The sequence below is a fragment of the Balaenoptera acutorostrata genome, chromosome 7, assembly GCF_949987535.1.
Source record: "Balaenoptera acutorostrata chromosome 7, mBalAcu1.1, whole genome shotgun sequence".
NCBI classification, from domain to species: Eukaryota; Metazoa; Chordata; class Mammalia; order Artiodactyla; family Balaenopteridae; genus Balaenoptera; species Balaenoptera acutorostrata.
In genome coordinates, this window is record NC_080070.1 from 38,514,010 (window position 1) to 38,539,981 (window position 25,972).

The following is a 25,972-nucleotide window of genomic DNA, read 5'->3' on the forward strand; positions in this document are numbered from 1 at the left end:
ACAGGTAATATAGTTTGGTTCTTAGAATTTTGAGTGCCCTCTTAAAATAGAATTGCCCATAATAAAGGAACCTGACTGCCTAAGACCAGAACACGTAACAGTAATGGCTCTGCCCTCATTCATCCCCTCAGTGATTATTTACCGAGTTCAGTTTGTGCGCCAGGCTCTGAACTGAATTAGGTAGACAATTGGGAGCTAGAACTAACCTAGTCCTTATATCCATGGAACTTACAGTCTGTTGCAGGAGACATCATTCAAAAACTTGCACAAATAAGAGGGGATGGTTGAGTGGTATATGGTGCTATGAGAGTATGCTGTTGGGGTGAGGGGATGTATGTCGAGGAAAGCTGCTCTGAGAAGTGGCCACTGAACCGACATCTGTACGGTGAATACAGCTTAACTTGGTGGGGAGGGAAAGGAAGAGTATTCCTTGCAAGGGGTCGATCATGGGCAAAGTCCTGTGTGGGAGGGAGTATAGCAAGGAAGGTCTATGTGACCAGAGTATAGAAAGTCAGGGTTGAGAAGTACAGGATGAAACCAGGAAAGGGCAGGGCCTTACAGGCTGTAGTACTGATTTTTTTCTATTATTCTCAGAGCTTTGATATATTTATGAGGATGATGACATCATCAAATGTGAATTTTGAGAAGACCTCTCTAACTGCTGTGTGAGAAATGGATTGGAGAGGAACCTGAGTATATGGGCACAGCCCTATAAGGAGACTGCTAGAGAAGGCCAGGCAAGAGGTGATAATGAAGCTAGGGCAGTGGTGGGAGTGGAGATGTTGAGAAGAAGATGGCTTCGGGAGATATCAAAGAGATAAGGCCATTGTGATGTGGGTCTTGGACTGGATATGTGGGTCAGGGGGCATGTGAATGACTCCTGGGTTTCTGGCTTGTAGAGTTGTTGGACACAGTGCTACCGTTCGACAGAATTGGGGGCAATGGACGAGGATCTGGCTTGGAGACATGTAAAGATTGAATCAGCTAAATGGTGGCATGAAATAAAAGGAAAACAACCCCATCAAACTGTTGTCTGATACGGCATGATATGTCTTATTACCTTTCCTTTAAAGAAAAGAAATTGAACCTAATAAAATTTTCCTGATGCCACATATCCAAAAAGCATTTAAGTACAAGTGTGACAGAATCAAAGGGACCTCTGCTGGTCTCATAGATACTGTGTTGAGGAAGGACAACCATGGAGACAGGAAACCTTCCGGGAAGGCTTTCCAGTGGCCCTTTGGAGTGATGCAGAGAAATCCACCTAGGAATAGCGAGATAAAGCAGGACTAACAACAGAAGACTAACATTTTAGAGTGGGTGATTGGGAGAGAGAAAATTGATTAGATTTGACTGGAGGCGGAGGGGAGGTAATGAATTCAGTTGAAGCCATGCTAAGTTCTAGGTGCTTAGACCTCTAAATAGAGATATACAAATTGGAAGTTTGTGTCAGCTGCTGAGGCCACAGATCAGGACTGGAGAGAGACTTGGCAAGTCATATAGCGACAGGTGATTCTAGAAGTCTTAGCACGTTCTCCAAATAGGGAGAATGTATATGGATCGAAGGAAAAAAAGTATAGTTTCACAATTGAGATATTTATTAAATAGCTAGAATATACCAGACAGTGTGGTAAATTATTTCTGATAGGTGCCTTATTTAATCCTTCACTGCCTTTTGCAGTTTCTTCATTGTTGCCCCCATTTTCCTAATGAGGTAATGGAGATTCTGAGAGGTTGGTATATTGACCAAAGTCACACAGCTAATAAGTGGTCAGATCTGGGTTCAAACCCACGTCTCATGATGCCAAGTTTGATGTTATTTTCCTACACCCAGCCTTTTTGACACCAACATTTAAGGAGAGGGTTAAGGAAAGAAGGTCTACAGAAGAAGGCTGAAGGGTATGAGAGAAGCAGTAGAAGATTCAAAAGAAGATAGACTCCTGAAAGGCAATATGAATGTGGTCACAGTGAGGGACAGAGCAGTTTCAGAACACAGTGAAGTGAAGGGCTGAGGCATGAAGGGACGGTGAAGAAATGGAATTCGTGAATGGTACTGCCATGTTCAAGAAGGCGATGAGGGGTAGGAGAGAGCGACCAGCAGCAGGAGACGTATTCATGGCAGCCTTGGGAGTTACAATAGCATTTGTGAGTGGTAAGAGCTGTACACAGAGCTGGGTTGGGTGCCCGTACACTTAGACCTCTATTAGAAGCATCAGTAGTGCAGGGTTGAAACATTAGGGTTGTGAGAGGTTAAGGTAACCTCATGAGTGTAGACAGGCAATTCTGGGTACAAGCTTGCTTTGGAGTCTTTTAAATTGTACTCAATCTGCTGTCTATTCAGTTGTTGATCCCTTATAAGAAGAGGTCTCTGAATTATTATTTGAAGTAATCTGTCAAGATATACAGACCTTTGATTATTTTTCAAGCAGACATGTCTTCTGGGACATCAACATGAGGTCACAGGGTATTTATGGTTAGAGTTAGAAAATGACATCATGAACTAGTGCTTATCTAAAATGTTCTAACTTGGTTACTATGTAGTTATTTTTATCTATCTCATGTACTTTAGGTTATGTTTTCTGTCCTGTGTTTTGACTGCTACCGCTAATTTTGTTTTGAGATCGTAAAACAGCTTTAGACTTCTCTGAAAGCCCATTACTTATTGGCATGTTTTGATTTTTTGACAGGTTCATGTATTCCTTCAGGCTTTTAAAACACATTCATAGCAATAGCAATCATTTATTTTGGGGATTGGAGTTGTATCTAAGTCTCACCATCTGAAAGAGAATTATAAAATTCTACTTCCAAAATTTGGGGCTTTTAAAAATCATGCAGTCAGAGCATTTACTATCATTTTTTTGGATGTGAATTGCAAGGTGGTTTCAGCGTGTATAGTATTTAACAGGAGATGTCTCTTTCTCTTTTCGCGTGTTGAGGTACATTTTTTAAATTTTCTACCCTTGTCTCCTTTATGACTCAAGTGTTACTTTCCTGGGGAGAGTCCCTGTGCTTTTATTCTCCCTTAACCACTCACATTGCCTAGGGATGGTTAATCTATGCTCTTTCTCTCTGGTACCCTAGTCCTGCTCAGCCCTGTGAAATGTTTCAGAAACCAATCGATCTGTAACCATTAGGTAAGGCTGAATGGTGACTCCCCCCAATTCCAAATGGTCTGAGAGCTGAGGCATGTGGGAACTGTCACGGTGGCCGTGTGTTTAGACCCAGGGGAGAGAACCAGGCATCACCATGGCTTACTACAGAAGCAGAAGACTGCTTTAATGCCACATACTGGGCTAGGCCCTGGGGACCTATTAATGAGCAAATAGGTGCAGTCCCTTCTCTTGAGGACTTTCTGGAAGAGAAATATCCTGCAAACAGCGTAGCAGAAAGGTAAACCAAGCTTATTAATGAGTAAGAGATATATTCCTTACTTATTATTGAACACATATTTATTGAGTAACTACCGTGGGGTGGGCATCTGGATGGGGAGTGATTGTAACAGCGAGCAAGAGGGGCACAGCTCCTTGCGAGGCTCTTCAGGCAATATCTTTGTCCATGTATGCTATTGGGTGATGTTGTTGATATTTTGTCTACTCTCTTAGTAAATTCCACATCTTTGAAATTTGTATTAATAACACTTATTCGACCAAGAAGTTGGCGAAGTATGTAAACTTAAAGATTGACTTTCTTCAAGAATCTGTCAAATTAGAATATGACAGCCGGCTCTAGCTATCAATGTGTATTTCCTACTCACGTTCATTTTTCCTAGTCAATAACATTTAATAGTAAGCAGTATAACTGGCTATAACTGATAGGATGATCATCTCCATATATTCTATGTCATTTCTTACAGTTATTGCCAGTTTTCGAGGAACTGTCCCGTATGGCCTGTCATTGGAAATTGGAGATACAGTTCAGATCCTGGAGAAGTCTGATGGTAAGTAGACTAGTGTTGATTGTTTGAGGTTGTATAAACAATCTCCTGCAACATTGGACAGCTCATAAAGTTTACAGATTGTTTCCATACTTCTGTCAATCCCTGGAATTTCCCCAGTAGTCACAGTGAACCATTTTTAACAAAACTTTTTTCTTGCATATTGAATGTTTGGCTTATGGGAAAGCATTATTTGGTATTTTTAAGCTGATTGTATTTTTTTTCCTAATATTATTTACTTATATTCACTAGATGCCAACATAGAAAGCAATTGAGGCTATTGAATTTGTGAGAGTTCATGACTCGAGGCCAAACAAGAAGGCCTTTCTTAGAATGTCAGGAGTCTGGTGGGTTCCCCAGGACAGAAAGAAACAGAGGTCCAGAGCAGAAATGCCTTACCCCAGGTTGGGTAACCAGATGCCTCCAGGTGGGACTCCTGCCCGGGCCAACTCTGCTCTAGTCCTGCAGCCATCTCCTCCTCACCTCCCTCAAATTTGGGCTGAAGTTATTTACTGCATTTGAAATGTTAAATGAGCTTGTATGATTAATTTACATAACAGGTATCGCCTTCAATCAGCCTAATATGTATGTTCTCAAATGCTTCTATTCCTGGTCAACAAAACATCCTTAAACTCTAGTCCTTAAAAAGATCCCAGATGAAATGACTACTCTTTTTTTCTTATCAAAATGGCCACGTTGTAAAGTCCTATCAGTATATCCAAAGATAACTGTTTTTCCTCTTAATATGTTGTCCTTGTTAGGAATTTATAATATGGTAAGATTCTATCATATCAAGGTTCATTATTGGCAAAATTGTGTTCTCCCAAATAGAACTATTACTTTTAGTTAGAGCCTGTCATTAAATGGTGGTGATACATGGACATTTATTTTGTCCAATGTAACTAATAAAAATAAAAGGGTTTCTCTGTCATTGCCAGATATATTTTGTTTCTATTTTCTTTACAGATAAATATAAAGTCTGTTTTGAATTGGTGAAAATGGGCTTCACAACTAATGGGAGCTGTTTTATAACCTGAGAACCTTTCTGTATGATGTAGTTGGACAGAGACCTCTCTGTGACATATCTGCAATTCTCAAAAAGTTTTGGTTTCTGTTAAAATAGTTGTTCAAGAATGGCTATATTTCTTGGATGGATGTCTTTAAGGGATGTAGTAAACCCTGACATTATAGAGATTCCAATTCTCAATTCATTCTGTTCTCTCCAGATTGATTTCAAAATGATGTTTTACAATATATTCTTTTGAGAAAACTTATGAGGAACAAAAATAGTTAAATACAAATCTCAAATACTTCTTTCTAAAAGTTCAATTAATCAAAAAAAGATTCAATTCCATAGAACATTTGTTACATGATAAAATAATTTCTTACCAATAAGCAAAATGGTTTCTATTCTTGAAGAAAAAATAAATTGAAAATAATACATTTATAGGGGACTATATATTAACCATATAAATATATAAATATATGTATATATATATATATATATATATATATATATATATATACACACACACACACCCTGTAATTGTTTTAAACTATAAAAAGATATGTTCCCCGTTAAGGATAGTGCCGTAAAATTGATTCAGAGTTCCTTGGAGGTTAAGTAATAGGCATTCTACAGAATAAAAACTATGTGTGGATGAAAAGAGTGCCATTAGTTCTCTTAGTGGATGAGACTTGGCTTCACTCTTCTTAGGCTATCAGACTGATCCTAACACAAGATGGTAGGCTGAAGAAATGTGTGAATTCACTACAGAACTGCTGGCTGAGCACTATTCTTTGATGGTAGAGTCTGGGCTTTGTAGTCAGGCAAAGAGAATTTGGAACTATGTTAAATCTTGTGTAGATTTTTGAATTTCCCTGGGATGTAGCATTTTATAAAATGAAGTGAAACTAAGCTCAGAGAGGTCAATTAATTTGCCCAAGATTCAACAGCTAATAAGTAACAAAGCCAGAATTTAAGCGCAATACTCTGATTCCAAAGCCTTTACTTCCGTTATGCATGCTTCTATTTTTCATGTACGTTTCCAATACAATTTGTAAATGATTTTATTAATGGAAGATTTAAACTAGTAGTCACTTGACTGTTAGTCTAGCCTAATCCCAACTCCCACTATGTTTATACCTAGAATATTTATATGTAGGGTAAAATTCCATCAGTAAAGGACAGATTGATTTCTAATCATTTCTTCAAAGTATTGTAATGATTTATTGAAATATGACCATGATTATTTCTCCACAGGCTGGTACAGAGGATTTGCCTTAAAAAACCCAAATATCAAGGTAAAAATTATTGCTTTTAACCATAATTATGGGATTTTTAAGAAAGATAGTTAATTTACTTTATTTCATTATACAATTGAAATTACCGTTGGTACTCTTAGTTGAAATACTAAATGGCAATACAGATTTTCATAATTTTGGAAATTCCTTTGAACTTGGATTATAGTTAAGACATGCTATTCAAATGATAATCCTATGTAGCTCTTGAAATTTATACTGAGAAGACCTTAATAGGCTTACTATATATAAAAAAAATCTTTTTGAAGTGTTAGTTTCACAGACAGTGAAAGTAAAATTCAGGCAGGGGAAATATATATATTCCAAAAGAAACACTGAATAGAGGTATTTAATCTTTAAGTTTTCTGTGGTATCATTTGTAAAAAGTTGGTGTGGAGAAACAGGTTTATTGTAGGGTATGTTAAGAGTCCCTTTGGATTTGAGGAGCTGAAATGTGGGAAAATCATATAAAGAGTCCATCTTTCTTACCATTCCAGACAAAAACGAAGACTCATTATCCTTTATATATTTATATAAGTCCTAAGGAATTATAGTAGGAAGTAATATGATTTTTCTTTTACCTTTCATTTATGTAGTTTTTGATTTTGACACTAATCCTCGCTAATATCTATATTTTTCTAATACTTTGTTCTAATCTACCCATGCTACCCACATTTCTCTAATATTTTTTTACATGTCATGTTCATTTTTCGGTTTAATTCTGGTTTTACTAGGATTGTAGATAAGAAATTGTATCATTTCTCATTACCAAAGTCTAAGATAAGTAATCTAAACTCTTTTGTCTGCCTTTCTGCTTAAATATACCTTTTTTTCTGGATCATCCAACTGTGTTTATTACTTTATTTCATTTATTTTAGGTCATTCTAAAGGAGAGCCTGATACTTTAGCCCTCATTTAAAGTTATTTTTGGACATCTGCAGGCACATGCAAATGTAGCTTCAGTATTTAATTTTTCATTTAGTACATGCTTGAGAAAAAATGTGTTATGATTTGTTACTTCTGTTACTCTTTGAACCTCAAGTTCTGACTTTTTCTTGTTAATTACTATAATTACTCTATTTGTTATTCCTACCATATTAAGGTAAATTTAAATTCCAAAGGAAAAAAAAAGTTATCTTTTTTAACCTATATACCTATTTACTACTGTTGTATATTACAGAACTTGCTAGTTCAATTTTATATTATCCTTGGATCCACAATGGTGATAATGTATTCAAATGACATTTGTTTTCCTAAATATTTAATTGAATTTGTCATTTAATTGTACCTAAACAATCATTCAGAGAATATTGTTGTTTAATGGATAATAAAATTGATGCTCTTCTCTTTAATGTTGTTGTTTTCAATTTCTCATTTAGAACGAAGGAATAATTTCCTTGCCCTAGCTTTTCCCTACAATAAAAAGCTTTAAGCTAGCGTGGCTTCTTTTGTTTAATTTTTATTCCATCAGAATGGCAGCCTGGTGATTAATTGCTGCTATGTTTTCATCAAAGATCTTCCCTAACATGTAATACACAGATTGTTTCCAGATTCATAGTGGTATTTTTTAGTATATATTTTTAAATAGACACATGAGTATTTTGGAGAGAAGAAAAAGAACTACAACCAAAACAAACAAACAAAACCCCCTTCTTTCAATACTGCGGCATTAAAAAAAAATTCTTATTCAACATGCTTTCTATATAGAATTCTTGAAAATATAAAAATTTTCTGTTTTATAAAGAATATACTTTTGAGTGGGATTTAATTTTTTGATTATATTTATTTTAAAGTATCTCTAAATTTGTAAACTGGTAAGTAGTAGAAAATAAAATGAATGGGTCTAAGCTACAATAGATTTAGCCTAAAGAATGTGTTAGAGATTCCTTCTTCCTAGTATTGTTACGGTTGTGTGGCTATATTTTATACATATGACTTACAGAACTAACTCTGGTGTAATAGACAGCTAGAACCATAACCTGCATGTTTTCTCTTCCAGGGTATATTTCCTTCCAGCTACGTTCACTTGAAAAATGCCTGTGTAAAGAACAAAGGGTAAGAAATGAATTTTATTAATAGTTGAAGGATTTTTCATGGAAGCATTACTTATTTTGGAATTTGAAGACTTAGTAAGTGTCTTGAAAAATGAACTATAGAAAATCATGCCGTTGTCTGTGTTGTTTGATAAAGACAGATTACACTAAGGCAGTTGGCGGAGAAAATTAAAGAACCACGTCTGTGTGTCGGACAACAGTAGGATCTAGGGCACTGGAGGTCTCTCATTGTCCAGAAATCATGGAATCGGCCTAATCTTTTTTTTTTTTTTTAACATCTTTATTGGAGTATAATTGCTTTTCAATGGTGTGTTAGTTTCTGCTTTAGGCAAAAGGAGTTGGTTTTTCTTGGTTTCCTGCTGTGTAGGGAAGCATGGCAGTCACACCCATCAAATGCTGAGTCATGTCTCAACCCCAGGAATTTCCTAGATTCACTACTGAATTATAAGCAGCCAAGTCTGCCATTATTTTCCTATTTGGGGTTAATACCATATCCTTGTGTGACCATTTCACAAAGCCGCTATTCTGCTTCAGAGAACATCATTTCTATGCTATTTGTTTGATTGAGCTCATTGATCACTTAGGATTTCTCATATATTTAAAAAGTTTTTCCCAGTCTGTGTCCAAAAGGACTTAAAGCAGCTGTTATGATAAAAGATTATTCAAATAAAATATCACAGAATGAAAGAGTAACACTTGCTTATTTAAGTGGTTAACATAAGCAGATTATTCACTTTAAGTGAATCCAAATATTTGCTGCCAATGTCACAAGGAATATGCATTGGATCACTGAATAATTTTCATTTTATGACAGAAGAAACAATACAGGTTGTACCATAAAAATTGCATTTTTCATCAAATAGCAAAAAATAGTAATTTATTAAATTATTAAAGCACATTTTAAAGCATATTAAATTATATCTTCAAACTTTATTTTTACCAGAAAAGTTCCATGGAGGCTATTCAAATGGGTGATTCTTATATCCACTCTCTATAAAGGTAGAGTATTAAATCTTAGCTCAGTGAAATAATTTCTTCAGGTGGCTGAGAGTATATGGTATAACTACTTTGAGTATGTGGATAAAACTTAAAGCGTCTAGGAGATCCTTATGTTATATGTCTTATATATGTCAGTTACTTTAAGCAGTATTATTATTATTATTTTGATAGTAGTAGTAGTAATTATTTAAAACAGTAGATTAAAAACATAATTCTGATACTAATAATTACCACCACTATTACTCTTCTAATAAATGTGTGTCCGTCAGAAATGTTGTGCAGTTAAAATCCGCCAGAAGTGAGTCAAGCAGAGTTATCAATCCTTTTGGAATTCTCCCACCAGGCTCTATCCAGCTCCCTTCAAGTAAACCAAGGGACGCTCCAGAAAACACATGCTTACTCTTTGTTCTGACCTTTCTGCCCTAGTGATCTGGTCTAGGCAATGTTGAAACCCAGGGTTTCTACCCTGTCCCTTCAAGAGTCCACCTGAACAGATCCCCTGCAGCCAGAGTTCTTTGCTGCCTTTGCCCCAAGCCCCACCCTGATCCCCTCAACTCTCCAGAGCAGAGGGCCCCCCAGCCCCCATCTTACACTCTGACCGAGGAAGAGAAAAGAGAAGATGCTAGCAAAAACATCAAGCATCAGTTCACCCAGTGAAAGTCCTCTCTCTCAGACTGTATTGGGGTGGGACATAATTTTAATTGAAACAAGTACCTTCTTTTATTTTTTTATTTTTATTTTTGTCCCAGCCAGTAAGTGGTGAGTATCTGGCTCCCTTGAGTCTGAGGACGTTTAAGTATGGGTAAAGGTGTCTCAGAATTTGGTAAGTTTACGACTTGGCTGTGGGTTCTCCACCTGACACAGGGCATGATAAGCATTATACAGCAAGAGAACTTCAGGGTAGAACCAAAATTTATTTTCTTAAAAAAAAAAAAAATGTTAGAATTCATTGAGACTTTAGGTTCTAGGACTATTAACTGGAAGAAAAACTTTAGCCTGAAAACATTCAAGAACACATATTGCCAGGTGATTGCTTTCCCAGAGAGGAACCTCTTTGGGATTTCGATGTTACCTGCCTTATTTTCAGGGGATTAGCACCCTGATTGCCCACCAGGATGAAATAGCTGCAAAGTTCATCTCAGAATAACTGAACAAAATATAATTTCAGGGGCAACTGAAATGTTTGAATGTTGATTTTGGTATAATTAAAAGGAAACAGCTGCCTCACCTAAAATGGCAACTCTGTGCTTCTTAAAAATTTACATTTTGGTTGAACAAACCCCAAATCAACTTCCCACAGACTGAATTGCCTTTATGTTCTTTCCTGGGTCTGCAGAGCAATGCAGGACTGACAGGGGTCCTTAAATTATAGTTTGTGAGGTCACCTCTCTATTGTTTAATTCCTGCTGAGGTCATTTCAGTTTTTAGATGTTAAGTAGGTTGTTGAGTTTTCCTGGAAATTCACTGTTCCCTCCTGACCTTGCGTTCTATCATTTTATAGTCTCTGTCTCCAGATATTCATCCTTTAAATTGCAACAGCTGCTTCAAAAGCAAAATTAATGCACTACCATTTGAAAATGTCATATTATGTAGACTTGATAAAAGGTTCTATATATGTCACAGTTCATATATTACTGTTTACTTTTATTTCTAGTTTTACAACCCAGCTTTACATTTTCAGCAGTGTTTAAGCTCTAGAAAGGATAAAACATTCACAGGGTCAGTACTTTAGCAGCAGTATGAAATGAGGAGAAGAGGCTCTGTTGGTGAAGAAATCAAGGCAAGATTTTAATTCCCATACTTGCTGTCAAGAAAACTTTACCAAAAAAATTATATGCACTTTGGACATAACATCAAAAAGGAATGCAGAGCAGTTATTAGCCTCATGCTAAGAAGTAATTTTCCCTTGATCTTCCATGTCACCTGGTTCGGTGTCTACATATTAGATATTGTCCTTGGAAAAAAATACTCAGATGAAGAAGATAATCCCTATCAGTACCGTCGGTTAGCATTCTTTTGAGAAGCTGTAGTATTAATAGGCACCTAGCCATTTTAAGCTGCACAAAAACTGGAAGAATGTGAAAAAAGAAACTAGAGACGAGAAGAAAAGTTTATTGTATGTCAAAGATAGAATACAGAAGACCAAGTCAATCTTCTGTTTTTTCCCTCCATCTCCTTCTATATCTCCTTAATATTAGGACCACCATACATACCCTGCTAGATGTTGGTATGAATATTTTCCAAGTATAGATTCTGATGTTTAGAAAAGAAATAGGAGAAATATATTACACTAATCATGGAGCAGGGCATTCTGCAATGGATATTCAAATATCTGTGATGTCAAACCCTTAATAAGTTCTGTGATGCATGACAACATTACTGATAGTAGTAATCATTTTTCATGGTCTTGTTGGCAAGTCATGAAAATGAAGTGTTAATGAGAACAAGTGAGTGTTCAGTCAGTATCTCAGTGTCTAGTTGTTTATAACGGTGAGTTAGTTTAGACGATTGCAGCCATCAAAGCCTGATCGTTGAACGAGCCTGTCCCTCCCTTTGAGTCCTATGGTCATAGAGCTTGGAAGGCAAAAGCCATCTCACAGTTTATGTAAGCCTGGTGACCTCATGTTACACACAAGGACTTTGGGACTTGGAGAAGTTAGACGAGTTGCTCTTTAGAGGTCAAACTGTGGCTGGAGCAGAACTCTTCTGCTATTGTTGCTTTCCACCACACTGCTCAGACTTGATCTGGATAAAGTGGCTGGTCGCTGTGTTATGGTACTGCCGTAACCCACTTTACATTCCTCACACAAGTTCATAATCGGATCCCGGTTACTGCCTGCAGAACCAAAAATAACTCTGCAGCTTCCTTTTCTGGTTGGTCTTTTAGAGTGTTTAAAAGAAGATTATTGTCTATGTCATTTGCATATACACCTTGTTGTTGTTGTTCAATTTCACAGACAATTTGAAATGGTTATTCCCACTGAAGACTCTGTTATCACAGAAATGACATCAACATTAAGAGACTGGGGAACCATGTGGAAACAACTCTACGTGGTACGTAACTTTTTAATGGCATCATGTTTCCGATACAGAATTGTTTTAAGAAATATCTGAACGGGAGTGTCAACTAGCATTTGAGCACATGCTGTAGGTCACTAGTACTCCTCCAGGAATTGGGGATAGAGAGCTTAATAAGACTCAGTGTTGTTTTAATCCCTGTGTCCATCTAGCATGGATTTTGCAAGTTCTTTCAAGCCGCACAAAGGTAAAAGATCACTTTCCTGGCATCTAATCAAATAGGATGGTTTACATGGAACCAGGGTTAGGCTTTCTGAATACATTTAATTTTCAGGGGGAACTAAACTTATTTTCAATGCAATTTTCATATTGGTGGTATTTTTTATGTTCTAATTCTCTATAAATTATTCAAGTATAATAAAAATGATAGGCTGCTTAGCCAGAATCAATGAGAATATTCTAAATATACAAGAGAAAGGAATGTTCCTTGGGGAAAAAAGGGGTCAGTGTTTTGGGTATATATATATACCTATTTACATGTTATACTTACTGAGAGTCTTCTGTGGTGCAAACCCTGTGGGAAGTACTCTATATGTAGTATCTCATTTAATCCTTACTACCACTCAAGGAAATAAAAGACTATGATCATCCTGAGTTTACAAATGAGGAAAATGAGGCCGAGAGTGAAGAACTTGCTGGAGACCAAGTAGTTGGAAAATGGCTGAGCTGGGATTCAGATGTAAATCTAGCACCCTCTCCTCACTCTGAACCACTGTATATGGGGAATTGGGGGTGACATTTTGGGGAAGATGAATTTATTTCTTCTCTGATTTTCAAAGGAATTTATAGAACAGCTTAATCATTTGAAGGGATGTGCTCAAAATACAAAGGTGTACTTATCCTGACAAAATGATTTGAAATAGCCTGTCAAAGAGAAAATCCAAATTAGTGAGGGACATGGGCACAGAATGACCGTTTTTATTTTCTGCTACATAGAAATGCAATAGGGGGACTTCCCTGGTGGCGCAGTGGTTAAGAATCCACCTGCCAATGCAGGGGAACATGGGTTCAAGCCCTGGTCTGGGAAGATCCCACGTGCCGAGGAGCAACTAAGCCCGTGTGCCACAACTACTGAGCCTGCGCTCTAGAGCCCGTGAGCCACAAGTACTGAGCCTGCGAGCCACAACTACTGAGGCCCACATGCCTAGAGTCTGTGCTCTGCAACAAGAGAAGCCACCGCAATGAGAAGGCCACGCACCGCAACGCAGAGCAGCCCCTGCTCGCCACAACTAGAGAAAACCTGTGCACAGCAATGAAGACCCAGTGCAGCCAAAAATAAATAAATTAATTAATTTAAAAAAAAGAAAATGCAATAGGATAGTTCATTGAGGCAAGAAAATCTTTAAAAGTCACTAATAAAAACCCTTTTGATGTTGGATTTCTCCGACCATGCCCTCCTGGAGCTGGTGGCGTTAGGGCTCACTACTAAAATCCACAAGATGATCTTAGATGAAACACAGTGTCTAGGCTTTGCTGGGGTGAGGTAAATGCACTGTCAAGATAACTGAACTCAAGGGCTCTGTGCTGGGAGACTACAAAGGAAATGCAGATCTCCTTTTCAGATTTTAAAAAATTTGTGTTGGAAAGAATATAAAACCCAAGTATTATTTCACTTAATATTGTACATGACACTAACATGGAAAATGAAACTGTGTGAAATTTTCAAATTACTGCATCCTAAATACCCACTATAAAAATAATGACAGTGTAAGTGTCAAACATTAGCTGAGCTAAGGCGCCAGCATTTTTCCTTTTATGTAGCTGCTGGTGAGGAACAGAGTTGAATTTCCACTTGATTCTTCCTTATCTAGCTATTTTTACCTGCTTTTGAGGCTGCGAGCATCTATTTTGGGGACATACTTGATTGGCTTGAAAACCTATGTGTTGTAAGCTCTAGGAGTAACCTTCTCACCTCCTACTGTCCTAAGTGACGGAAACAGAGAGAGAATTTCCGAGTTTCCTTGGATACTGGAATGGTAGTCAGTTCTATTAGGAAAAAATATAAAGTTTAACCTGGAAGTACCAGATTTTTGACCTTGAGAAGTTGGCTGACTTGGCTCTGTTGGACCTTGTTGTTTCTCTTTTCCTGATGTAAACGTTTTTGCTAAATGTTTTGGTTCAACTTCATGCTTGAGTGTATTGGGGTACTGTCTGTGGTCTTTCCTAACAGTTTTAAGGCTAGCTCCTCCATTGGAAGGTGCTTGATGAGCCACTAATATCTTGTCAATTGTAAGTAGTATATGAGATATACTTAATATATGTAGGACATTTAGCATAAAAAAGCACATGGCAGATGCTTGAGAAATGCTATTTGCTCTTTTTAATAACATTGGTAATGGCCTAATTAACGTCCTTTAAAATATCACTTAATAATGTATCAGTAATCTAACCACAAAACGTTTAGGAGAAATACAGCAGCCATCTTTTACCAAGTACTTTTGTGCAGGCCTTTGGGTGGGTATTTCACATCTCTCTTCCGTGCGACTCTGCCAGGTAGTTTTTATTCTCGAAGCTCATCAAAGATAATCTATCCAGGGTCCCATGCTAAGTGGGAAAGCCTGGCTGTAAACCGAGGTCTGCTGCTCCAAAAATTACATTATTTTCATCTTGAGGCAAATCAAAACTTACCCATTCTCTACAACACTAAAGTACTTACAGTTCACTTTTTGCAGAAAAACATTGCAGAAATTTTCTGATACATTGTAAAAATGTTTAGATATTTTTTCTATTTTAAGTGTTTAATATTGTACCCTACCTTTTTCATTTGACATTAAATCAAAAGCATTCTTCACGTTTTGAACCGTCTTCCTAACTATCCAATTTTTAAAATCCAGTTTTTAAAGAAGCATCATTTTCTGACTAGCTGTCAAAACAGATATGTACTGTTTTCAGGCACTAGTAGGGAGGGTTTGCTGGTCAGGGCTGCAGTATGTCACTGTTCCTGCCACCCCTTCCTGAAAGGGAAAGCAGACCAACTTGTTCTCCTTTTATAAAGGATCTGACTTCTTCTCAGCTCAATGTTCTCTTAGACTTGAGAACTAGAGGTGACATTATTAGGAAATCAAGCCCATTCTTCTGGACAACTGCAGAACGCCTGCCCCAAGAGCAGGACAAGTGACTTTCACACTGTGACAGTCATTTTAAGCAGAGCTGACTCTCTTCCCGGCTGCATGAGGTTTGACTTACATTTTCCTTATGTAATTTCTTTGACTCAAGTGAACTTTTCTTTCTGACCACAGAGTTCCTCAGGTTTTTAAAATTTATTTTAATTTTTTAAATTAATTTTTTAATTGAAGTATAGTTGATTTACAGTGTTGTGTTAGTTTCAGGTGAACAGCATAGTGATTCAGTTATATTATATGTATATGTATGTGTACATATATATATATACATATATATATTCTTTTTCAGATTCTTTTCCATTATAGGTTATTAGGAGATACTGAATATATAGTTCCCTGTGCTATACAGTAGGTCCTTGTTTATCTGTTTTATATATAGTAGTATGTGTCTGTTAACCCCAAACTCCTAATTTATCCCCCCCCACTTTCCCCCTTTGATAACTGTAGGTTTGTTCTCTGTGTCTGTGAGTCTCTTTCTGTTTTGTAAATAGGTTCCTTTGCAACATTTTTTTTAGATTCCACGTATAAGTGAAATCATATGATGTTTGTTTTTCTCTGTCTGGCTTACTTCACTTAGTATGATGATCTCTAGGTCCATCCTCCTCAAGTTTTTCTTGATCTTCCCTGCTTGTTCTTTTATATGGTCTAAACAGAACCCACCTCTCAAGATCCACCAAAACTAACAGCTCTAAATCAAGGTATTCCTTCCTTCATTCTTCAGCTGCTGGGACTACGTAGTACAGTCTCGGCCATTGTGGTTGGGAGCTTACACCAGGTGAAGAACACAGACACTGACCAGTGACTTACAACATTATAGCATCTTTGTAATGACTTGTATGGGAGTGTATAATGTGAGTAAAGAGTGAGAGGTTATAGAAGAACAGGCTCAAGAGAGTGCTGTAGGAGGTGAGAGCAAGATTATTGATATCTCAGAGGATCAAGGATGGTGTCACGGAGAATGCTTCTTGGTCAGCTGGCACATTGTCTAACCTGCACAGTACACGAAAATGCTTTTCTAGTCACCAAGCATTGATAAAGCAGAAGATCCATCACTACTTTTTACCAAAAAAAAAAAAAAAAAAAAAAAAACATTATGACTGACCATCTTTACCCATCACACAGAACTCGGTATTTCTGGCAGCTTATCTCTGTAGAGGACTTTAGATGAACGATGATCTCAGTACTTTCATACCACTATTCATATAGCCTACTAATAATTTTTGCAGAAAGTAAAAGCATGGCTTCTGCTTAAGAAAGATGAAGGGTTGATGGAAGATGAAATACTTATAAAAGGTTTACCCTAAATACCTCTGGGGAAGAGACATACACTTAAATTTTGATAAAGACAATATTATAAGAGGGTTTATTCTGGATCAAAACCATAATGATAACAGCATTAGTAGCAGCTGATACTTACATGATATTTATTCTGGACCAAGCATTGTTCTCAGAGTTTTAATATATGAAGTCATCAATCCTTATAGCAAGCCTATGAGATAGGTACTATGATAGCCACTCTACAGATAAGAAAAGAAGCACAAAGAGGTTAATACACTGCCAAAGGTTTTTCAGTCAGTGAAGGGCAAAATTAGAATGCAGATTGAGGTAGTTTGTCTTTCAAGTCTATGCTCTTAATCAGTGTACTATCGGGGTCTCTTCACAAATGTTATCTCTAATCCATAAAATAACCTTACAGGAAGTTAGTACTGTGCCTGTTTCACAGATGACAAAAGCCATACTCAAAGCCTATAAAACTAGTGAGTGGCAAAACCAAGATTTGAAGCCAGGAGTTTAACCTGTCTTTTTTCCAACTAAGCCTCCTCGCTTGGTGAATTTCACAGGAGATTAGCCTGAATTTACATGAATGTTTAACAAGTAAGAAAGAAAACATTTTTTTTAAAGTCTAAATACTGACCAGATAATAGCAGTGAAAATTCATCAATGAACGAGTGTGAGAGCCCTCTGTGTACCCAGCTTCTGATGGGAACACAGTAAAGCATTAAGACCAACATGCAAGAAATAATTGGAAAACAGTGTTTTCTGTTGAACTGGCTTTAATTACATGCAGCCATGCTTCAGAGAAGGGGGAAAAAAGAATGTGAGCAAGAGTTGTAAGGGGAAGATTTCCTGAGGGAGGTGGAAGTCGGTTGGAGCCTTGAAGGGTAGTAGAATTGGATGGAGCTAAAGAAAGAGGATTTGAGGTGGAAAGGGAAGCAGAGTAAGTAAAGCCAGAGACCAAGCTTGGGTGTGGAGGCTTAGTGAGGACCCTGGGACATGGGCGGTCTGAGAAGTGAAGTTGGATTCTTGGGCAGGAGAACAGCATTGTGAAATGGGATGAAAGCATGTAGAGCAGTGAGTGCCTTTGAGGACCCGAGGGGAGAGTGTGTCTGTTCATGGAGAATCTGTGCACAGCGTGGCCAGCACACAGAGGGTAAGCAGGACTGCCCCCCGTTTCCTCTGTGGTTACCCCATGTCTCCGTGACTGACCATTGAATTTCCGCATTTGCGTGTCTCCCAGAGAAATGAAGGCGATCTCTTCCACCGGCTGTGGTACATCATGAATGAAATCCTGGACCTGCGGCGGCAGGTGCTTGTGGGGCATCTCACCCACGACCGGATGAAGGATGTGAAGCGCCACATCACCGCCCGCCTGGACTGGGGCAACGAGTGAGTACTGGCCACTGAGGGGGCGGGCTCTGGTGGCTGAACACCACAGATGTGACTGCGGCCCACGTGTGAGCCACTGTGCAGTCATATCTCTGGAAGACACCAGAGGAGGCTTTTCCATCTTTCCCCTTCGGGGGGCTTAGTGCAAACTCTCACTAGTAGAGTCGAGAACTGCATCCTCTAGGGCTGGTATGGGTCCCAGGACGTTGTCGGTTCTCTACTGCCCTGTGTGCTCTGACAGGGTGCAAGTGCTCATGAAATACAGAATATTCACTGGGGTCAATCAGCTATGGCGTCTGCTGAAAATTCATCTTGTTTCAAGGCTTTGGGTTTGGCATGTGAATTTCCTTCTAAATATATTCCTCTGCTTTATTGTGGTAGTAGGTCGTTGGTGTAATCTGGAGGGAAACACTAATGCTAATAGCTTCTGTTAAAAGGCTTAGGACAGGTACCCTGGGTGGGAGGGGGGCGTGCTCTCCTTATTGCCCTGATTCTGCCTGTGTATACATATTAGTCTCTTTGAGGAGCTACTTGGGAGAGCTCAGTAAAAAAGCTGTTCTTGACCAAGATTTACTTTTAAATAAAACTGTAAGTGACTAACCTAAAATAACGGCCAAGCACTTTAAATAGTATATCTAATCACTTAAAGCTCTGATGAAGGCTGATATTGTGCTAAGTATGAATGTTAATATATGGGGGAGAAATTAGAATAAACCAGCTTTGACTATGATGTTAGGCTTGTATGGGCTTAAGTTTAAGGAAGGTAAATGGTCCCTCGGTATCCTACAAGGTCATAGCCTCCCTCCCTTTCCTCTCCCCAAATCCCCATTTGCTATTTGGACCTTCAAAGGATCTTAGGGCAACAGAATAAAAGAAAAGCTGACAGAAAAAGGAGAAGGCAGTAAAATGTGCACCACAGATAAATTTGCCTCTTACTGAATCTGGAAAAACTGTTCTGAAACGAGAGTGCGCTTCCTCTAACCATAGCAAGTCGCTTTATCAGAAGCCAGTTTTGATTCCTGCCAAGACATCACATACTACAGGTATGAAGACATGGACCCACTAACACATTTTAAAGCTCTGTCTCATCCAGAGTCCTTCTGGTATTTCGTTGAGTGAGCTGTGCCATTCATCCTTTCACCGACAGTCGGGAGAGCAGCCCTAATTCATTTATCTCGGGGAGATTTATTCCTTCTGGGGAATCAAAAACAAGAGCAGGGTTGGAATGCAGCAAGACATTGCACTAGGAACTCTGCTCTTTTACAATGGGAGGCAAACTCCAGAGCCCTCCTTGACTTCAGTTTCCTCACTTGTCGAAGGAGTAAGTTGAGCTAGAAGAGATCCAAGGCCCCTTTCTGCTCCAGGGCAACATGATTCAAAGCACGTAGCACTTCCTGAGAGAGAGGATTTGCCAGCCTCATGCATGCAGCCTCCGGTCTCGCTGTGTGAGATGGGGTAGCACTTGGAGGGGTAGATCTGAAGACTGTTTGACCGCGACTTAGGCTGCCCATCTTTCATGTGTTTTTTTGTTTGTTTGTTTTGAAAAAACTTTGAGCTTTCTCCGAATTATGTTGGCTCTTAGTCATTGTACTGGTCCTCCTTTAAAAGACTAGTTTGTGAATAGGAAGAAAGTTGGATGAAGTTAGCTTATCAAAAATAGCTTAGAAATATAGAGCAGGCAAGAAGATGATACTTTTTCAGTGTTAGGAAGGAAGATGATGAGAGAAGGAAGGGAAAGGAGGGAAAAACATTAATTATGACTGAATCATGGCTCAATTTTGACTCATGTAAGTTCTAGCTTGTACTTTGGGCAGTTCTTTGGCTAATTTATGGTAAGTTGGTAAAACATTGATGCATGAAAGCGAGCAATATAATTTATTTAGATCATCCTCAAATTCATGAATTTTCTGAGGTCTCATTCTGTTTTCTTTGAATTTCTTTGACAACTTATTTAAAATGACTTACAGTTTACAGATTGTGCATTTGCTGTATTCCTTTAAATATAGTTTTCTTACTGAATGGAAAAGCAAATTCAGATAGTTCTCTTGCATATTAAACTAAATTGTTCTGCCAAATTGTCTATCAGCATGTAGATCTCGGGATGAACATAAGTGAAAGATGGGTTCAGTCTCAAGTTGTATGTCAAACTGTTGAAGAGTGGTGAAGAGAAGCCCTCTAGATGGAGGAAGCTTGGGAGGAGGGGGAGGGGGAGGAGATAACCCATCTTGTTCCCTAAAGGGGCCATCAGAAGTGTTCTCGCCTGGAAGCCTCGAACAGACTTAAAATAATAGCACCTGTCTCGGTTCTCCGTAGAGTCCTGTGCTGTCCTTTGACTTTCCTGTGATGATGATACAGGAGGGAGAATCAATTCATTCTTCCTTCCTGATGTCCCAGAGCAGTTCAGTGACTGAGTTAATATAAAACTAATCCGCCACCCACCCATTTCCCTTGCTGGCTTCCCATGTCCTGTGTCCTCTCCTTCCATCCTGTTCCTTCCCTCTTTGCCTCATTTCTTCTTGTTTTTTAGAGCACTGTCCTGACCCTCTTCTGTGAGCTCAGAAGCCTCACACAGTGGGAGGGTTATCCTAAGGATATACCTAGGAATTAGCAGAACAAAATAGAACCATATAAAAGTCTCTTCACACAGCTAGGACTCCAGGAAGCCAGCAGAAGTTGAATAATCCAAGCCTTATGAGAGGAAAAGACTTGCAGATCACCAGCTCCTGGGGCCCCAAAGCTGAGGAAGGTTCTGGATCCCACACCTACTCCAGAACCTCTGCTGCTGGAGTTGGTCTTAACTCAGTCATTCTGCAGTGATGTAGATCACTTGTCCTTCATGTTTCTCAGATGGTTGATGCTATGTGAATTTCCAGGTTCAAATTCTCAAAGGAGAAATCTCACTGACAGCCAGTATCCGTTATTCATGTTCAAACTGAGCATTTTATACCAGCCACTCATGAGCTGCTGGCTAGTCCAGGGATTATTTGTCCTTTGGTCAGGTGCCTACCTGTGGGCCAGTCAGGTGTGGCTTGGGAAGGGGAGATGGTCAGATGACTAAACTACTTCAGCTGCCCCCTGCCCCTCCCAGAAGAAAGTATGGTAGGGCAGCTTCTCATGGAACGTGCCGCGGGGAAGGAGGTAAGTGCCATGATTCACATGTGGTTGTATGCAGGCACACTGCAGAGATACTGCAGGTTGGGTTCCAGACCACCGCAATAAAACGGATATCGCAGTAAAGCAAGTCACAAAATGTTTTGATTCCCCAGTGCATGTAAAAGTCATGTTTACACTGTACTGTAGTCTATTAATGTGCAATGGCAATATGTATTAAAAATATACATATCTTAATTTAAAAATACTCTATTGCTAAACAATGTCAAAACAATTAAGATAGTGACATCAAAGATCATTGATCAGAGATCCCCATAACAAATGTAATAATGAAAAAGTTTACAATATTTTGAGAGTTACCCAGATGTGACACAGAGACATGAAGTGAACAAATGCTATTGGAAAAATGGCGCCAACAGGCATGTGACATAGGGTTGCCACAAACCTTCAACTTGTAAAAAACGTAATATCTGCAAAGTGCAGTAAAAACAAGGTATGCCTATATCCTCTTTCCTGTGCTAGATAATCTTTCCTCAGCAATACTCACCTGGTGTCTTCTGATATCGTACATTGTAGTGCAGTGGTCCTCTCTTGGGACGGGATAGAGAATGGGGAACAGACCCTATCAGAATCCCCTGATGAGGTAGAGCAAGGGGGAATTTATTAGTCTGCTCAGGCTGCCAGAACAAAATACCACAGACTGGGTGGCTTAAACAACAGACATTTATTTTCTCATAATTCTGGAGGCCACTAGTCCGTGAGCAAGGTACCAGCAAATTCAGTTTCTGGTGAGTAGTCTGTTGCTGGCTTGCAGATGGTTGCCTTCTTGCTGTGTCCTCGTATGGCCTTTCCTCTGTGCGTGCGTGGAGAGAGAGAAATTTCTGGAGTCTCTTCTGCTTCTTCTAAGGACACCAGTCCTATTGGATTAGGGCCTCACTCATATGACCTCACTTAACCTATATTATCTCCTAATAGTCCCGCTTTTCAAATATAGTCATATTGGGGTTAGGGCTTCAACGTACAGATTTTGGGATGACACAGTTCAGAAACTAACAGGGAGACCTGGGTATTTTGAAAATGAATTACCGAGTTTGTGCTTTGAAAGTTCAGCAAACATTAGAGAATGGGAGTGTGATTTTTAAGTTTCTCAAAGAGAAACATAATTGAAGAAAAGTGAGAAACTGTTTTAGTATCTAAAAGCCAAGTCCTACCGTCAAGAGGGCCACAGTCTTGTAATCTTAAAACCAATAATCCCACAGGGTGGCTAGGGAAGTACCTGGCTTGAAGTATGTGCTGAATTAATAAGAGGTTTTTACTTATGAAACCTCTAATGAGGTTTTGGGGAGGTCACAGAATTTTAGGATGTTTTTAAAATACAACAGTGAGAAAGCTGTGGTTGTATAATTGGAAATGCCATGCAGGAAGGCTTCCATATTAGAGAGAGTAATGATGTGGAAGGGATGTAGAGCAAATTATCCTCAGAGAATTAAGTGTGGGACCCGGAGTGGGGTAATTGAGGGGAGTCTGGTAGAGAGACGTCATGAAGCCTTTGGGATAGTTGTGATGGTTAAGGAGATGAGTAGAATTATACAGCCTTGACATCAGTGTAGTAAGGTGGATGCCTGGAAAGGAGTGTTATCAAGGTCACTAGAGGGAAACTGGCAAGATTATACTCATTTTCCTCTGTCCATGGTAAGACATCACAAATCCGATACCATACTTGGTCCCACTGAGGCTGGATATAACCTTAGAATATTTCTTAGCATAGTAATTCACATATCAGTCACAGTGAAACCTGACGTAAGAGATTAAGCCATTTTTGCTACCCCAGGCGTAGACCTATGCTGTCCTAATTTCTGTCCCCTGCCTTTACTGAGTTTCTCCTAATGACTGACCCCAGAACTTGCCATGAATAAGGACCATGCACATGTTGCCAGAGATTCCCACTATTAATGTGTAAGCTCTGGATATAACTAGGTATTTTGGTGCCAGGTCAAATCCTAAAGGCTACACTTCCCTCTCCTCAACTCTATTTTCTAGAACAAAATTATGTCTATCTCTAGTTTCCACCCCAGTACAAGGAGGAAGGGTTTCTGTGGTAATAGCTTGTAGGGTGCTAAATGTTCCCCACCATAGAGTACCAAGGCCCCCAGTGGCAGGAGCGCTCCACCAAGAGTGCCAGCACATTCCCACCCGACCCCATTTACTTGCCTTTGTCATCTTTTGTTTCTCAAGTTATGACCAGTGTTCAGCCTAGTTACTTACTCCAATCACGGTGAGAGGTTAATATAAGGTAAAAAATATGGGTGAGAGAAGCATGGTGGGTGATGTATCGAATGTTAGGGTGATACAGTAAAGATAATTATTTTTAATATATTCTGTCAAGGTGACTCTTCCGCCAAATGTTTGCAATCTGTTTTCTAGACAACTGGGACTGGACCTGGTGCCTAGGAAAGAGTACACGATGGTGGATCCAGAGGACATCAGCATTACTGAGCTCTACCGATTGGTAGGTATAGGAATCCTTGGCTCACAGCCTCACTGCTAATTTTGTGGTTTCCATGACACTCTTCATACTTGCTTGATTTTGTAAGAACAGGATGTTGTTCCCGGTTTAATTTGGAGCAAGTAAAGAGAATTGAGAGCTGAGGTGACCATGCCCCAGGTACAAAACTGAGATAATTTACCCATCTCAGAATGCCCTGACGTTCCTACTGAGCCCTCAATGCCCAGGCACTAGGAAGTAAAGCCAAAGAAGTTTTAAGTTTTATTTTGCAGATCTTTGTACTTTGCCTAGTCTAGTGAAATCTTTGTATTTTGCCTAGTCTAGTGGAATGGTTACAAGTCATACATATTTATCTGTTCTGTTTCAGGACATTGTTGTGACTAATGGTTTCCAGTTAGTGCTCACCAATATGTTAGCTCCCCTCCCTGCCCTGTTATCACTGTATGCACAGACTCCTGAAAGTATCTCTTCCTTGGTCTCCAAATGCTAGACTTATCCCCCACATCTCCCAAACCCCAGGCCATCCCTAAGTGCTGAAGCTTGTTAATAATGCTGAGATATTTGGTCATCTTGCCCATCATGGCATCGCCCATGACCTGAGTTTTTTGTCTAGTTACATGGTAGGTTGAAGTCCAGTTATTTACTTGGTATCTAGGTTTCCCAAATCTGGTCCCATCTACCTTGTTTTTTTTGTTTGGTTTTTTTTTTTGGCTGCGTTGGGTTTTCTTTGCTGCGCGCGGGCCTTCTCTAGTTGCAGTGAGTGGGGGCTACTCTTCGTTGCGGTGTGTGGGCTTCTCGTTGCGGTAGCTTCTCTTGTTGCAGAGCAGGGGCTCTAGGCACGTGGGCTTCAGTAGTTGCAACATGCAGGCTCAGTAGTCGTGGCTCGCAGGCTCTAGAGTGCAGGCTCAGTAGTTGCGGCGCACGGGCTTAGTAGCTCCTCAGCTTGTGGGATCTGCTCGAACCCGTGTCCCCTGCATTGGCAGGCGGATTCTTAACCACTGCGCCACCAGGGAAGTCCCTAGCCTCATCTTCTTAATATTTGTATGAAGTTTTACCTAATCTCTAGATACTCACTGAGCTATTTTAAAATCTCAAATCAAAGAAGCCAGTATCCCAGGTGTAACTTTGCTTTGCTCTAGTTACCGCTGCATCTTACCCCACGTTCCAAGGAGGAGTGACTGTGGTAAATAGCTGACTCCTTTTTGGAAGATCCTACCTGTCTGGGCGTAGCTTCCCAAGCTTAGAGTATTCTTCATAGAATTGCAGATTATTCTTGACCTGAGATTATCTGAAAAACGTGGTGGAAAAAATCATCAGTAAATCCATCAGGCGTATGTCTGATTTGAGAAAGCAGTTCTTAATACCGCTTTCAGTTTCCCCCTTCATCATCAATCTGTTCAGATTATCTACAGCTCATTATTTCCGTTGGAATAAATTCCTTTTCTGTGGAAAATTTCCTTTGCTTTACGTTGAGCTTCTTGAGAGTGATGTTTCATGCTGCACCCCTCTGTGGCATCAGTGCTAAGCAGGGTATCAGGCCCAGAGCAAAAACACAGTTGAAGGTTGGTTGGAGGGAGGAGGGCAGAGATGGAGGAAGGGCACACAAGGAGAATATTTGCAGTTAAAGTCACCACTAACTCTTAGCTTATATAACAAACAAAATCTCTAGAATTTATTTGTCAGCGACATCCTCTAATGGGACATTTTTATTATAGTTTATTTAACTGTTGGGCATCAGATTTTGTCTCTCACTTTTGTTTTAATCTGTCACTCAATTTGAAGTTTCTTCAGAGTGGGCACCGTGTCCTATACTGATACTTCCTCTCTTATGTCCAACATAATCTCGTTCAGTGATTTGCACTTAATAAGCAATCACTTAATGATTTTGATGTTATTACGGTATTATGAGAAGACCATGGGTATAGATCCAAAAAACTAGATTTAACTTCCATCTCTTCCTTCCACCAGCTCTCTGATCTTGGACTTACTGCTAAATTTTTCAGAGCTTCAGTTTCTTAGTCTATTAAATGGAGAAATAATTCTAACCATGTTTGTTAGGACGGTTAAATAAGAAATGCATGTAAAATGCCTTTCCTTGACAGACAATGTTTGCAAAGCACCTAAGCATTTGGTCAGTTTTCATTCCTTTGTCATCTTTATTTCATCCTTATTAAGGAGGTAAGATGGCAAGAATAATTGC

General features: G+C 39.1%; 1 protein-coding gene across 2 annotated transcripts in view; it reads left to right on the plus strand.

The window, feature by feature from the left end:
- DOCK4 (dedicator of cytokinesis 4) overlaps nucleotides 1-25,972 on the plus strand; it is a 489,751-nt gene that overhangs the window by 204,991 nt on the left and 258,788 nt on the right. For both annotated transcript variants that reach the window (XM_057550242.1, XM_057550243.1), the window contains exons 2-7: nucleotides 3,854-3,937; nucleotides 6,198-6,238; nucleotides 8,235-8,290; nucleotides 12,246-12,342; nucleotides 18,007-18,155; nucleotides 23,691-23,775. In XM_057550242.1, the coding sequence (XP_057406225.1) occupies nucleotides 3,854-3,937; nucleotides 6,198-6,238; nucleotides 8,235-8,290; nucleotides 12,246-12,342; nucleotides 18,007-18,155; nucleotides 23,691-23,775 (512 nt within the window). The remainder of the gene's footprint in view (nucleotides 1-3,853; nucleotides 3,938-6,197; nucleotides 6,239-8,234; nucleotides 8,291-12,245; nucleotides 12,343-18,006; nucleotides 18,156-23,690; nucleotides 23,776-25,972) is intronic.